The sequence below is a fragment of the Ruditapes philippinarum genome, unplaced genomic scaffold (assembly GCF_026571515.1).
Source record: "Ruditapes philippinarum isolate M1 unplaced genomic scaffold, ASM2657151v2 ctg3878_1_1_1_1, whole genome shotgun sequence".
Taxonomy (NCBI): Eukaryota; Metazoa; Mollusca; class Bivalvia; order Venerida; family Veneridae; genus Ruditapes; species Ruditapes philippinarum.
The window spans coordinates 176,079-191,428 of NW_026858291.1; the positions used below are offsets into that span (position 1 = coordinate 176,079).

Sequence of the window (15,350 nt, forward strand, 5' to 3'; positions counted from 1 at the left end):
TATGTAGATTTAAAAAAGCATTTGATGGACTTAAACATTTAAATTTATTCAATACTATAAACAGATGCGGCGTTAGGGGGAATTTGTTTCGTGTTCTTTTATCAATGTCCTCAAAACTGCGTGAATGTTTACAAGTTAGTACTACCAAAACTACAGAATATTTTAAATGTAAGATAGGTACAAGACAAGGGGACGTAACAAGTACGATTATGTTTAACCTGTATATAAATGAGTTATCGTCCTTTATGTGTAATAAGGAACATCGCGGTATATTCATTACGGATCAAATTCACGATGTTATATGAATTCTTTTCGCTGATGATGTTGCATGCAAATTGCGCCGATACTGCGATCGAACTTCAGTCTCAATTAAATTCAATTTCAGAATTTAGTATAATACCGGTATGTCTATAAATGAGAATAAAACTGAAATTATTGTATTAAGAAATGGGGGAGCGCTCAGATCATATGAAAAATGGTTATACAACGGCAGTTCAGTAAATGTCACATCAATGTACAAATATATTGGTCTTTTATTAACACCTAAATTATCTTTGACAAAAGAAAAAACTAAACTTGCTGCACAAGCTAGGAAATCTATTTATGCTATTAAATCATATCAAAGATATTTTTGAAAGTTCTTACACTCTGATTATTTTAAATTATTTGAGTCTATGGTAAAACCTTTACTTATCTATGGTGCCGAAATTTATGGAAGTGAAATCTCTGAATTCTTGAACAAGTTCAAATAGAATATTGTAAAGATTTTCTGGGTGTAAATTATTCTGTGAATAATAATGTGGCACTGGGAGAATGTGGAAGGGTGCCTTTATGTATTGATCATCATGAATTTTTTTTTTCAAATATTGGTGTAAACTTCTTTGAATGCCAGAACATAGATATCCAAGAAATTGTTATTTGATGTTAACTAGACAAGATAATGTTGGAAAGAAACATTGGGCTACTTCATTAAAAACTTATTGTATACTTATATATGGGTTTTGTTTTGTATGGCTAAGTCAAGAAATTGGCGATATCAATCTATTTATTTGTCAATTTAAACAAAGGATTATTGATTGTAAAACACAAAATTGGATGGAAGAAATTCAGAATTCACCCAGATGTGACACCTATAGATTTTTCAAATCTATGTTAAATCCTGAAAAGTATTTATCTATTGATACGCCATTTTGTGTAAAAAGATCATTATCGAGATTAAGATGTTCTAGTCATAAATTATATATAGAAACTGGACGACATTTGGGTATACCAAGATATGAGCGATTTTGCCAACACTGCAAAATCATCAAAGATGAATTTCATTTATTTTTTTATTTGTAACACATTTTTCCAACAAAGACAAAGTTATATATCTCCATGGTACAGTTATGTTTGTACATTCCATAATTTTTGTAATTTGATTAAAACTAAAAATGAAGAAAAAATAAAGAATATTGCTTTTTTTTGTTCATGAAATTATGAAAATTGTTGATGATAAATACATTTGTATAAATAGAAAAGCATGACATATATAACAATGTACATTGTAGACACAGCTAAATATGTGTATATGTTTTGATTATATTGTGTATTTTGAGCCGGAGGCCTTATTTACAAAATAAAATATTGTTGATGTTGTTTTAGGACTATTATTAAATAGAATAAGATTTGACTGATTTAGAAGCTAAATTTGAACGTTGCATACCTGAAAATGTAATTACATCTGCAAATTACATGTGAGGCGGTAAGATTATTTTAATTTTGTCATTTTAAAGGCGTGTTTTAAAAAAATCCATATTTTAATGTGACAACACTGTCATAACGCACATTCTACGATCATGTATGTAAAAATCGAATGATATTTACGTTATTTAGAGGCAAAATTTCGTTGCATTTTTTCTGAATTCCAAATTTATCTAACACAAAGCAGGGTAAGGGGTTAGATTTCTATTAAAAAATAGCCTTATTTAGTGTTACAATTCTTTAATTAATACATAGACGTACATTTTGATAAGAAGACCAAAATTTTTCCAATTTGGAAGCAAAAGTTCGACGTAAATTAAATTTTCTAAATTTTATGAAATTGTCTGCAATCCAGAATTAGGAGTGAACTCTTACATATACTCAATGCACATCGTTTTGATTATTAATTTTCTTACAACATTCACAAGAGATTGTTTTTGTGCACAATTAAAGACTATTATGAAATAAATTGAATAAGATTTCTCTGATTTAGAAGCTTAATTTGGACACTTCATACCTGAAAATGTTATTTTACCGGCCAATAACAGGTGAGGCGGTAAAATTATTTTATTTTTGCCATTTGTAGTATTGTTTTAAAAAATTTCCATATTTTAATGTGACAACAGTATCATAACGCACATTCTACCATCATGCATGTAAAACTCGAGTTGTATTTACGTTATTTAGAGGCAAAATTCGGCCTATTTTTTCTGAATTCCAAATTGATCTTACGCAGAGCAGGGTAAGGGGTTAGATTTCTTTAAATAGCAGCCGTATATGCTGTTGGATTTAAAATCTGATTGTACAATTCCTTTATCAATGCATAGACGTGCATTTTGATACAATTTCATTTAAATCGACCAAAATAAGAATATTATATTCGTGTAAGTTCATTACTGAATTTATTTAACTCGTTGAATAGAATAGTTTGCTTGTAATATAATTTTTTTGATATTGTTTGAAATTTTGGATAGAATATATATATATTTATGCTCTTTGTACATAAATGTTCTGACAGTGGCTGGAATATATTTGGTGCTAAATATATGTGCTTCTGATAATGATGTGATAGTAGATTAAATTTTATTTATAAAAACAGCAATTTTTTTAGGTGGTAACTCAAACAGCTATGTTGAATCAAAATTGTACACAAATAATATAATGATAATTAATAAGAGAGAAAGCAAACATACATTATTGCATAAATGTTTTATCAACTTATTATTTTTAGTAGTATTAGTACATTGTATTTTTTGAAAATTGGTGATATTTCTTAAAAGTGATATGTCATAGAATTTAATGGCATTTTTCTCAAATGTATTGTTTTTTAGGGTAAAAAAGCTGATATCTAATTTTTTGGAATTTTTTCAACACAAATAATGTTTTGACCCATAACACAGGAATTGATTTTAACAGCTGACTTCTTTTTTCATTAGTGATATCCACTGAATGATTTCCAATAGAACTAAGAATAGTTTTGATTGAGGTTTTGTGTGCAAATTGTCTTTACACAACTGAACAACTGAGAGTATTCATTTGAAACTTTACCTGTTAATTTTGTTACATAATTTTAGGTAAATGCCCAGAGTCCATAATATAGCTCTTGCATGGATTTTCAATATTTTTTTTCTCCTTTAACTAAGAAAATTTCTGTATTGTAACAGATCTTGTTGTATTCTCAAGTATTGATAATACATATACCTCTGACATACAAGTGCCCTGACCATCTGCCAGCTTATGGTGTTAGACAGAGAAGCGTTAATTATTTACTTTAATTTTGATTAATACAGTACAACCTTTGCAAAGCAACACCATGTAAAAATAAAAAAAAACATTTAAGTTGCTGAATAGAGGTGTTGCATTAGTGATATTAATGTTAGTGATAAATTTATGTGTTGGTCATTTTAAAGAGGTTTAGCTGTACAATGGGCCGCACTGTAGAGGTTACACTGTAATTATGGTTATTATTTTAACCAACAGTAAATGGTTAGATACCGATACTTATGGTCACTTAATCAGGTGACTAGAATATTTTTGTCATGAAATTGTTATGAAAGTTTGAAATATAGAATTTCTTTTATTTAAGACAAATCAAAAATATATAGTAGATCTTATTTTTAGATGTATATTTGATTTGTGAGTATTGCGTGGTAAATGTTTTTTTTTCTCATTTTATCAGACCAATTTTTCCGAAGAAAATTGTCAAGCTGTTGCTTCAGTTATGTTATCTGTTCCCGTACTTGTTGCGATATATGTTTTCTAGAAGCATTCTTTACTACAATATTCTTCCACGGATGTGTTTGATGAAAAGTGGAACGTGGCCCCTGTTTGCCAGTATTAGGAATAAGAACAAGTGGAGCGTTGCCCTGCTTCCTAGTGGCTCTTGTTATTATTTTGATTAAAGAATAGTAGGGTTATGCAACTTTCAGTTATGGGTAACCCAGTCAGCATACCACTTGATTAAAGTTTTCTGTGCTACTTCAGTTCTTATTAATCACTCAAGCATTTTCAAGGTTACATAAAGATCGTCACTGTCAAAGACCCCTATTTCTAGAGTGACATTTTAAATTGCAGGAATTTTACTTTTTGTGATCTTTAAGTATTTTTTCTTGTCTTTTAAAGTCAATTCATTAGAAGCAGTAAAATTATAACAATACAAATTGTACTAAAATAAATCTATGACTTTTAATTCCAATAAATGGATTCTTTATTTGATAAATACAAAATCTTAATCTATTGTTTTATAAGTTTAAAAGAAAACATTTTCAATTGGTTTGCATATATAAAACTGAATTAGAATTAGATTATGCATTAGAAATAGCTTTATTTATAATAAAACAACTTGAAGTTGGTTCGCATATATAAACTGAATTAGATCAAACAGGTTTATTTATTTAAGTATTTTGTTTTAAAGTTTTATTTTGCAAATGTTACAATTTTATTTAATTCGAATTATTTATTTGATTCCATATCTGACTTTCTTTCCATGTAATTTATGTATAATAGATGGCTGCATCAAATACAGTATGATGTAATGGCTGAATGCCAGCAGTATGAAGAATTTCCCGCCAGTAGGCTTAAGGTAATGTGAATGCTTTTATTCGTATTAAAAAAAGTTACTTTAAAATGCTGTTACCAGTTTGTTAAATATTGAGGATATACATGTAAATTAAATTTGAATTAAACTCTAGAAAATGAGTAAAGAATTGTGATGTTTGTTTAATTTATTTCTTTGAAAATATTACATTTGGATAATATTTCCATAATATATTGATGGCGGATCCATCCTAAACGTCCATAGACTGTAATGGGAACACGGTTAAATAGCAAGAAAGACTAAAAATGGGGACGTAGGTTTTCTTATAATAACCATTTAACAATTTATTTTTTTATCATTTTTAATGTATATATCTTTGATTGATAAAGGGAATTTACCAGTGCAAACTTTAATGCACAGTGTTACTCCACTTGTTCCTTACATTATCATTCAATCTTACTAAATAATTATTTTAAATGGTCCGATTATTGCGGCGATTGGTTGCAAAGGGGTAGGATTCAATGGGACATCACTTGGATTAAAGTGCAATGTTTACAGGTATGGGAATTATTGAAGAAGCAAACACTACATTGTTTTCCTTAAGAAAATGAAATATTTCATAAGTTTCTAGGAAAAATTTTCGCGCTTAGATATTTTCATTTTAAAAAGCATATGTCAGTCCTGTGTTCATAAGAAAAGTTCTGTGAAAAGGAGGGTCGCATCTTTTTATGAAAGACATTTTGTGAAAATTGAATAGTCAGTCATATATTACCAGATCATTTGTTTGTGTCAATGCATTAGTCTAACCTTTTTTTAGTTCATCTTTAGTATGGGAATAATATAGATATGTAATGACTGAAAAGCGAACTGTGCAAGCCATAACCAGACCTGCCGTTTGAACTTTTCTGCTCTTGTCGCATATGTAAAATCTGTTGCCTAGAGCCGTTGGTTGAAGGTTAACATACAAAACCAGTATAATTTAAAGTAAAGGAGTCATAGTAGGAATCGCAAATTATGATAATTTACTCGTGGGCGTTACCTGATACCACTGGGTCTGGTCGTGTTGATAGCTTTCAATCTGGATCACGGTAGTAAAATAGAAAAATACTGAATCCCTAAAGAAAGCCCAACACGGCAAAATTGAAAATGTAAGCCACAATGAATTAACCAGAGAACATATCAAGCGAACAATCATAGATTGAAGTATATATCACCACCTCATTTTCTAACTACCGTATTTATTATATTTGCCTCTCCACCCCCTGACTACACATATATGTGTCCGTCTTATAAATTAAAAAGAAATGAAGGAATTTAAGAAAATATAATATATATAAAAACATACGTGTTCATTTAAGTTCTACATTATATCATGGACAGATAAGGTTCCATGCAAATTTGTAAGACTTAGCTTAATTGTATATGTTTTTGGTTTATAAATGAGAAATTAACTAGACGATATTTGACATTAACATCCGGGTTATCTGCTTTTCGAACCACGTGATTAACTAGCACTTGTTAGCAGTGGGGCTGTCTGTTAGGTAAACATGTAATGTCGTCACCGTCCCGAGAGTGCTCAGACAATCTGGTGGTGGAGTCATAAAGTGCTGAAATAAAAAAAAGAAAACCAGCCTATGATTTATTTTATGATATGAAAACCTGATTTTTTCTTTGCTCCTTACACCAGCATTTCCTATAATTGTGGCATCATTATAACCAGATGGTGTTTGTGCTAGAATTTACGAATGCATTTCCGATACCATTTACAAGTTCTTAAACCTGCTTAAAAGTATAAAAACACGTTTTACACTTCTTTATTTGTTTTTTAATTAATATTCAATTTGTGCTATCAAGGCCTTCAGGACTAGAGGTAACGAGTTCTGGACTAATGACTCTGTTGTCATATTAATTACATCAAAGCGTAACTTCCGGTGATTTTCCCACAGTTCAAGTGAACTCATTTGCAAGCATGCGCAGTAGGGACTTACATATAAATTAATACTATAAGCTTCATTGCATCTTTCATTGTTTGTGTTTGAGAGTTATGCTTTATTTATGTGTTTGTTTTCTAAGCTAACGTACCCCATAAGAACTTTGTGGAGGATGTTCAATGCGTGTAGAATAATTCTTCAAATCCATTGCTAAAGCCCATCCAAAACCGTTGAGAACACCGCCATTGTAGAGGAGAAATACCGGATAAAAGTTGTCACAGTTCATGTTCTTACTCATATCGTACCAGTAGTGGAAACCTGAATATAATAATTTGTTTGTACATGTAGTAGAAGAACTCTTTTGTGTTCACAAATTTGTATTCATATTCAGGAATGTGAGTCCACTAAAGCTACACGCCTCCAGATGTGCCAAAATATTTCAAGAAATTCGATCTTTAGAAAATGTATAAAGATCTTAAGAAAAATAAAAACTTTCAATATTTTATTGATAATTTACATGTTTTGTGCGATTAATAACTTATTTTGCAGTATCGGTCATTATAATTCTACTGCGTTAGTAAGAGTTATTTATGTATATTTTGATCTCTTTTTGGTAATAAACGTAGATTGTAAGTGTTATTTGCAATGTGTAAAGTACTTTCTTTATTCACTTAACTATATTTTACTTTAAAATACATTTTCAAAATTTTCAGAAAAAATTAGCATGAATCTGTAAAGTTGAGAGATTTTACAATTTTACCAATCCAATTCAAGGGAAATTTAACATTTATGAAAGGCACATGTGCAAAATGTAAGATGAATTTCCACAAACCATTTGAAAACTTGCTAGTTTGCTCTCTCTAAATATGAATATTGGACATAAATTGAAACCTACTTTTTATAATTGACTCTAAAGCAAAGAACGTAATGTTTCAACATTTGATTCTAATGTGGTTTTCACTGCCGGCTAGTTTTGGCTCTAGGGAACAAAGAAGTACAATCAATTTAGAAAGTTTTGATATTTTTGACGTACCCATTGTAACAAAGCAGGCTCCTTTATTCCATTTACTAGCGTCAGCATCAGCGACTGTTTTGGGTATAGTGATGGAGTGGGCGACAGGATTTGTTCCATTCTGAATCCACAAACCAGTTCCCGTTCCTTCGGTGTGGAATTGACAAGCATTTCGGCCACCGTTGCAAATAGTCGCTGAAACGATTGAAAGAAAAAAAATAGATATCGAATGAAACCGTTAGTAAAAGACAACTAAAAAGAACGACCACATGATAAAGAAAAACCTGTCATTAATTGCCATATTTTCAAATTACTATTCGCACCGTTATACGGTACAAAATAACTTATTACCACACATGTAAGGCAATATATATTCTAGAACGGTTTGAAAATAAATCGAGCATATACGCACGCACACATTAGTTTGGTTTTGAACTTTGGCATTATATTGTACGGTATCTAAAATTACAAATTAAGAAAAAATATATACAATTTTCAATGTCCAAAGCTAATTTTGAAGCCATTATTATTCATTATCTAAAGTATAATCAAACATGTTTTATCGCACCAATCTGAAAGTTCGTACTTACAAGGGTCCACAAAGTAAGCTGTCACGTAGTGGTATCCATTGTCTTTAACGACTGGTGAATTCGTCAGTGGACCAAATGGATAATTGTTTGGATTTGGATTGAAATTTGCTGGCCACTGTAAAAGGGAAATTGTAAAATACATCATAAATACACCACATGAACCTGTCCTTTTACAGAGAAATGCAAAGAAATAGGCAAAATACGTAGATTGCTTTCTAATTATCACTAAATATTGAGCCCAAGCAGTACTTTTTTCCATGATATAGCCTAGCCCTCAACCTAGGATATAGCCTTTAAGGAAGTGTTGGGGATATAGCATAGCCGCGATGCTTGGTATAGCCTAATTAACCCACAGTGCTGGTTTTGTAACATAATCCGCAACACTTGGGATATAGCCTAGTTTCATCATTATGACACATTCCCATGCAGTTTACATCACTGACTGAGACTATATATTTCGGAGTATGTCCTATTCAAATTACGTATGTTCTTATTTGGTTTCAAATTTTCAAATTCAATAGGTTTAGAGTAAAATGATATGGTTTTATGATACGTTATCTGTTGAAATAAAATTTATCTTAATTGGGGAAAAGGATTCTCTGAATGTCACAATAACCTGTAAGCAATTTTGTTTAAATACATGCATGAGACTTCTGGGCGCAAGTGCGATACTTACCCCAATCTGAATTCCGGCAATGTAACCAGCTACGTCAAAGATAAGTATCACCCCATAATCTCCGCTTTTGATGAACCTTTCTCCCATAAACTTAGGATTATCTAAGTACAAAAATGTACAAGTATGATAATTGCAATGAGTGTCTTTTTAAAATGCATACACTTTATATGGGACTTGAGCAAAAGTACATTCATTGATAAAAAATACAATAAAAGGAAATTGTTTATTAAATCCGCTTGTGAACGATTCTATAAAACTCTAGAAGCCGGCTATATAAAATGGAAACTACACTTTCACTTGATGAGGATATTGTTAATATTGTCCAGTTAAGATTTTTATGGCCCTTTCCTGCATTCACTAATGATTAGTTTTGATCCTTTTTTTACTAAATTGATCACCAAATATAAATATTTTACGTTTAAATCTACAAGAAGTCCAGCATGCCATGTTTCTTTATTATCTTTTAAGTGATTATGTCGTTGAGTCAAAGGGTAGCTAATTGCAGCCCCTATGTCGCTGCTATTATGTTTATTAAAGAGCGATTATTGAGCGTACTCTTTTATAATTACAAAAATCACGTGGCAAAATACGTAATCTATTATATACTTTTAATAGCCTGGGTTCCAGTCTCTCGATTTTTTACGTGCTTCTGTTTGGCAAATCGACATTGATACTATTAAAACATGATCGAGTATGAAATAGCGTGTATGTTATGAATAAGCAAAAAATATCAACGCCTGAATCCCAGGCTAACTTTTTTATGGAAGCCATACAAGCGATTAAATTTCTTACCACTGCATCCACCGGGATTGAGTGAGACCCATTGACTAGATAAAGCTGCGGCACGTGTACGTGGCATACTCTGGAAGGAACTGAATGGGTCTAAACCCCATGTCACTGGAAAAGAAAGTATAAAATGCATAGTCACCGTTTTTACAAGATTTACCTCCCTTGCCAAAAGTTGCTGCCATACAAACAATATAATATAATTGGAAACATATGAACAGCCGATTATACGTTAATTGTCAAATTTCTTTCATATTCAATTCATATGCTGCAGAATAATATTATATAGCACCAATATGTAAACGATTTTTATCAAGTGATAGAATTATGAGAGATTTCATCTGATATATTGGAAACTACAACCAAAAGGGCGGCCATGGAAGGTATATTAATTGCCAGGTAAAAACAAACATCTATATACGAAAATTGCTAAGATGGAGGACATTAGTCAAGGACTTATTTTATTTGTCTTGAAATTCACAGGAAGCAACCAAATAAAAGTAGGAATTTCAATGGATATTATTTTGTAAAATATTATCGCGATTTCACATGCGATTTCACATGCTTCCGGTTAATTTTAAACTAATTTTCAAGTAACCAATGTTCAGTTAAGTATATATCCACATACTGCCAGTTTTCAATCACAACCACTTTTCAATCACCCCTTGAAATTCTTTATTTTTGACCTTATTTGTCATGTAACCAAACTGTATGCACATCATGTATTTTGTGTTTATAGACCCTGAGATTCTAAAAATTTCACAAGAACATGCTTTTTCTGTTATGCACATTGAGATGTACATCTATACCCCAATTGTGACAGCTTTACTACTGCAAAAAGATATCAAGATTGAAAAATGTCATTATAAATAGGTTAAAATTGTTTATTACCATTTATCTGAAGTTGAGTTTGTCAAAATTTCTTCAAAATACATAACTGGTTATATTTTAACATTGTATGACAATTTTTATGTGGTACAGTTAATATTTTGTTAACTGATTGAAAAGTGGTTGTGAAATTTTGAAGAACAGGAAAATGGGTCAGTAATGATTTGTCCTCGATTCATAATAATAATTCAAGTAAAATTTTAAAAAGTTGTTGCATTTATTAGCTGAAATGCTAATATTTGCAGAATTGTAAGAGAAATTTTATTTTTATAATTTCACTGTCCGTTATTATAGAAAAATCTGTTAGCTGATCGGAAAGTGGCAGTACGGGGATATGTAGTGGTTTCTTGCACAAGGTAAAATTGGATTGACTTGTGTCATTCGTGTTTTCGCCCCGCGACCCCGATAAGCGAAAAGTCAAAAATTTGCAAGCTAAAATGGCGGGGTCGCGGAGCGAGATTAAATAAATAAAACGGGTGGTTGCGGAGGTAAAACACGCTAATTGGTGGGGGTGCGGGGCGAAGATCTATGCAAAAACTTCGCATCACACCCCGCTAATGAGCGTGATTTCGTTTCGCGCCCCGCGGGCTAGCGATTTATTTATTTTATTCCGCCATTTTAACTTGTTAATTCTTGACTTTTCGTTTGTTGGCGTTGCGAAGCAAAAGACGAATGGCACAAACAAGCCACCATAATTAAGTATAAAAATCTTCAAGACATAAGTCTCATTGGATTGGACGAGTATCAATGAAGAACAAGCTTTTGGCATATGTGGTGTTGCTTAATAATAGATACAACATTTCATTCCACTATCAAGCTAAATTTAGTGCGCGGTAGTGTTTAACATTTAAAAGATGTCTTTTTAAATTAAGCAGAATAAGGAAGGATTTTGTCAACTGAAGAGTGAAATATAAAATAACAACAAAAAAAAAGAAAGAAACGTTTTCCTGTAGCGCAATTAGCATTTACATTTCTTTTGTTACCCAAAACATTGTGACGAAAAGTGGCGAAATTTGACGAAACTTAAACGCTAAAAAATTCAAAACTTAAAAGTTTAGGGGTAAAAACACCAGAAATCTCCGGAAAATTACTCACCTTTCAAGCCGTTCCAGTTTGACTCTGAAAAAATCAGAGGTCACTGTGAATTTAATATGCAATGAACGTTTACCATGTTTTAAACAGTCAAGTACTTATGAAGTATCTACATGTAAATCAAAACAAATCTAAAGCGAAATATCTACATTAATATAAATCACGTTCTTCCAAAGCGCGAAAAATATAAGAAACAGACGACCTATCGTTATTTAATTGACCTCCCAGTCAGCTTAAACCATTAGAAGGATGGAGTCTCCGGTAAAGGTCCGTTGAAATGATCTGTGTGGCGCCGTATATGTCGCAATGACGCTCAATGTCGCACTTGCTGCTAAATGTCGCACATTTGTCGCTGAATGTCACAACCGCCGCTAAAATAATGTCTCAAAAATTTTGCCGTTTATTGTCGCACCATTTTACCTTACGTTAAATGTCACAACACTACCATTATATATCGCAATAACTAAATTCTTGTTAAAGAACTTGTATTATGTCAACGTCATGTAGGTGATCTGGGGACTAGCTATCTATCAGATAGGAAAGGGTTTGCTGTGATTTATAAAATAATTGGTTGAAATTGAAGTCTTCTTAGTCGGTATTATAATTTGCGTCCACAATTTATGCCAAAAAGCCACTTGGTGATTAAAACACATTTGTATATTTGGATTCCAGCTACGGCATCGGCTTGAGATTCATCTAACTCACAAAGAAGATTATTAAAGGTATCATACTATACTATTTGCTACAGTCAGATTACTGTTTTATAAATTTCATTGGTGCAATCATCACTTAAGATCCCGTACGCAAAATGTAAACGCAGTGTGTCTTTCCTTGAGAAAGTTACAGACGTCGGAAGTGAAAATGCTGTCATTGTAGGCCAGAAATACATTTAAGGGGCTGCCGATGATGACAAAAAATGCTCTGAAACTTGCTAACATTATTGCAGAAAATCAAGCTCACTCCTTTTTATGCGTATTGTACATTTATCCTCAATTGAGGCTATACATTATCATTTGTAATTTATTTTCTTATGGCAGAAAAAAATGTTAATGTGAAAGGTGCATCAAAAAAACTTTTTATTGATACATAGTTTCAGGACAAAAGACGATTCTCTACGACAAATTTTCCTGTCTGTTACGTCATTTACTGTTGAGTCCATAGACTTAGGGGTTATTCGTTACATTTCCAGGTATTATGAAATGACATATAATTGAGGCTTTTGAAATAACGTTTACTGTGTTTCTTCGATGCACCTATCGCATTTAGCTTTTACATCTCAAGGAATTAAATAAAGTAAATATTTTAAGTATATGCAACAGTTGCATACATGTAGACAAAAAGACAGATTTAAAACATTATAATATAATTTGTTTGAACTTTGAATGAGCTTAGATCAAAAGCGGTTGTGTAAGTATGACCACTTCCAACACATTACACTGCTGAGATACATGTACATAAGCAGACTGAACCTGTCTCTACTTACAGCTGACAAATTTTAGGGAATTAGGTTCCTTGCAAAATTGCCTTTTACAAATTCAACATTGCAATTAATAGTGATGTATTGCCTTACCAGTGTCAGAATTTTAAAAGCTTTCACTCTTAATTGACAGCTTTAAAAGCTTAATAAGGACATTTACTTCTTCTAAATAAGAGAGATAAAAATAAGAGAGATAAGGGAAAATCGTGCGACATTTAACGGCGATTAAGCGGCAGTTACGGCATTGAGCGGCATTGGTTCCACATTAGGCGACAAGTTCGACATTTAGCGGTGTTGCAACATATAACGGTACCATAAATCAATTGCACACTCAGTGATGCTAAACTAGAGATGCTGAAAGTTACCAAACGTGTTTTACAGTGTTCGTGCGAGGTCTAACCAAACCAAAACCATTCCTAAATAATACGAGTTATATGTTATAAATTATAATATTTTTGGCAGGAAATTTCGTCCTCTTATATAGAAGCGCACAAGACTCTGAATAATATCCTCATTTGATACAACCATCTACGTATTTTTAAAATTTTAATCAAAATTAATCAATGAGATAAAAAAATATGGTCATCTGTTTTTCAAAGTTTGCTCTTATTTTCACTTTAAAACGAAACATGTCTGATAAATTCGTAAGTAAGTAGTTAGATAATATAACAAATGGAGAAACCAATATGGTAATTTGTCTTAAAGCAGCACTCCTCCAGATTAATGCTAATTTCATGAACAATTTGAAAATATTTTAAAACGTAAAACATTGTGAAGTGAAGAAAGAAAATAATTTTCACATTGCAAACAGCAGTTATAACCCGTGTTAATTACCAAAAAAAGTCAAAATATGCAAAAATAGCCCTTACTGCGTTAGTAACACAATAAAAATATGTTGAAAAATACTGCAAAATCGGTCATAAATCGAACATTACATGAACATTATTACTTTTATCTTCAATCTTTTTATGTTTCTTAAAATATCAATACTATTTTCTCTAGTTTAAATTTTATTGAAATATTTTGTTTCATATGGAGGCATGCGGCTTTAATGTTACTAAGCAAATGAATTAAAAAGTAAATTAATGAAAAACAAAACAAACTTACGATCTCTTCCAAAGAGGAAGCAGGAGGCAAGCGCCGGCAGAATGAATAAAATTGGTAACTTCAACATGTTTGGTCAGTTCTAATATCAAAACTGGTATTAGAAGTACACAGACACCTACTTTTATATAAACGTTTAACTCATTTTATCAATACTTCAAATAAAAAGTTAGGAGTTTAGCACTCACTAAATTGAAGTTGATGATATCTTGATTAACCAGTAATAGTAGAAAGGAGAAGACAAAGAAAAAGAAGAAGAAGGATGTATAATTGTGCATCTGTAAAGACAGAAAATAATAAAATGTCTCTTTATATATATGACAAACATGTAATTGCAAGAAATTGCATTATTGTAGATAAATTCACATCAGAGAATTTTTTGTATATTTAATATCATCGCCATTAACATCATTATACGAATATATTTTTATCCATTTTGTCTTAATATAGCATGTAAAGTAATTCACTTTAATTACTAAAAACTTCAGAATAACAACAGCAAACTTAAACGAAATAACATTAAACAACAACTAATTATGATATGGTGCCTATCGTACATTAGCATACAATATAAAGTTAGTGTAGACCTTCGTTTCGTTTCGTTTTGCAACGAGGAATATGTGAAGCATTTGACATAGGTTTGTAAGGATTGTTTTTGTTGTCTTTTTTTACGCCGACTCTTACACCTATTCGGCTTTCCTGGTTGATTAACCAGAAATTACTGATTTCTCCGCAAAATACTGACATAATTTGTGTATCAGCGATTAGACACAATGACCATAAGTCATATCATCCGGGAGAAATGTCATGGAGCAATTTCGCCTCGGCCAAGAATCTAACTACCGACTCCTGGATACAAGTCCGATGCCCTAATCGGACTTACAAAAGAGTCTCATTCTGAAGCCTTGTTTGTAATTTTAGCGGAGAAACGGGAACTCAAATACGCGACCCCTTGATTTGTAGACAGAAGTCTTATCACCAAACTTCTGCTCTTATACTAAACATCGTAACAAC

General features: G+C 31.7%; 1 protein-coding gene across 2 annotated transcripts in view; it reads right to left on the minus strand.

The window, feature by feature from the left end:
- LOC132752700 (uncharacterized) overlaps positions 1 to 14,484 on the minus strand; it is a 70,795-nt gene extending 56,311 nt beyond the window's left edge. The window contains exons 1-8 of one of the 2 annotated variants that reach the window (XM_060743065.1): positions 14,340 to 14,484; positions 11,759 to 11,782; positions 9,782 to 9,886; positions 8,990 to 9,090; positions 8,314 to 8,428; positions 7,745 to 7,918; positions 6,863 to 7,029; positions 6,091 to 6,387 (exon numbers count right to left, since the gene is read on the minus strand). In XM_060743065.1, coding sequence (XP_060599048.1) covers positions 6,289 to 6,387; positions 6,863 to 7,029; positions 7,745 to 7,918; positions 8,314 to 8,428; positions 8,990 to 9,090; positions 9,782 to 9,886; positions 11,759 to 11,782; positions 14,340 to 14,406 — 852 coding nt within the window. In that variant the 5' untranslated portion in view covers positions 14,407 to 14,484 and the 3' untranslated portion in view covers positions 6,091 to 6,288. Of the gene's footprint in view, positions 1 to 6,090; positions 6,388 to 6,862; positions 7,030 to 7,744; positions 7,919 to 8,313; positions 8,429 to 8,989; positions 9,091 to 9,781; positions 9,887 to 11,758; positions 11,783 to 14,339 lie in introns of those variants that run through there. The other variant, XM_060743064.1, reaches the window with a different exon arrangement.
- Positions 14,485 to 15,350: the final 866 nt, after the last annotated feature.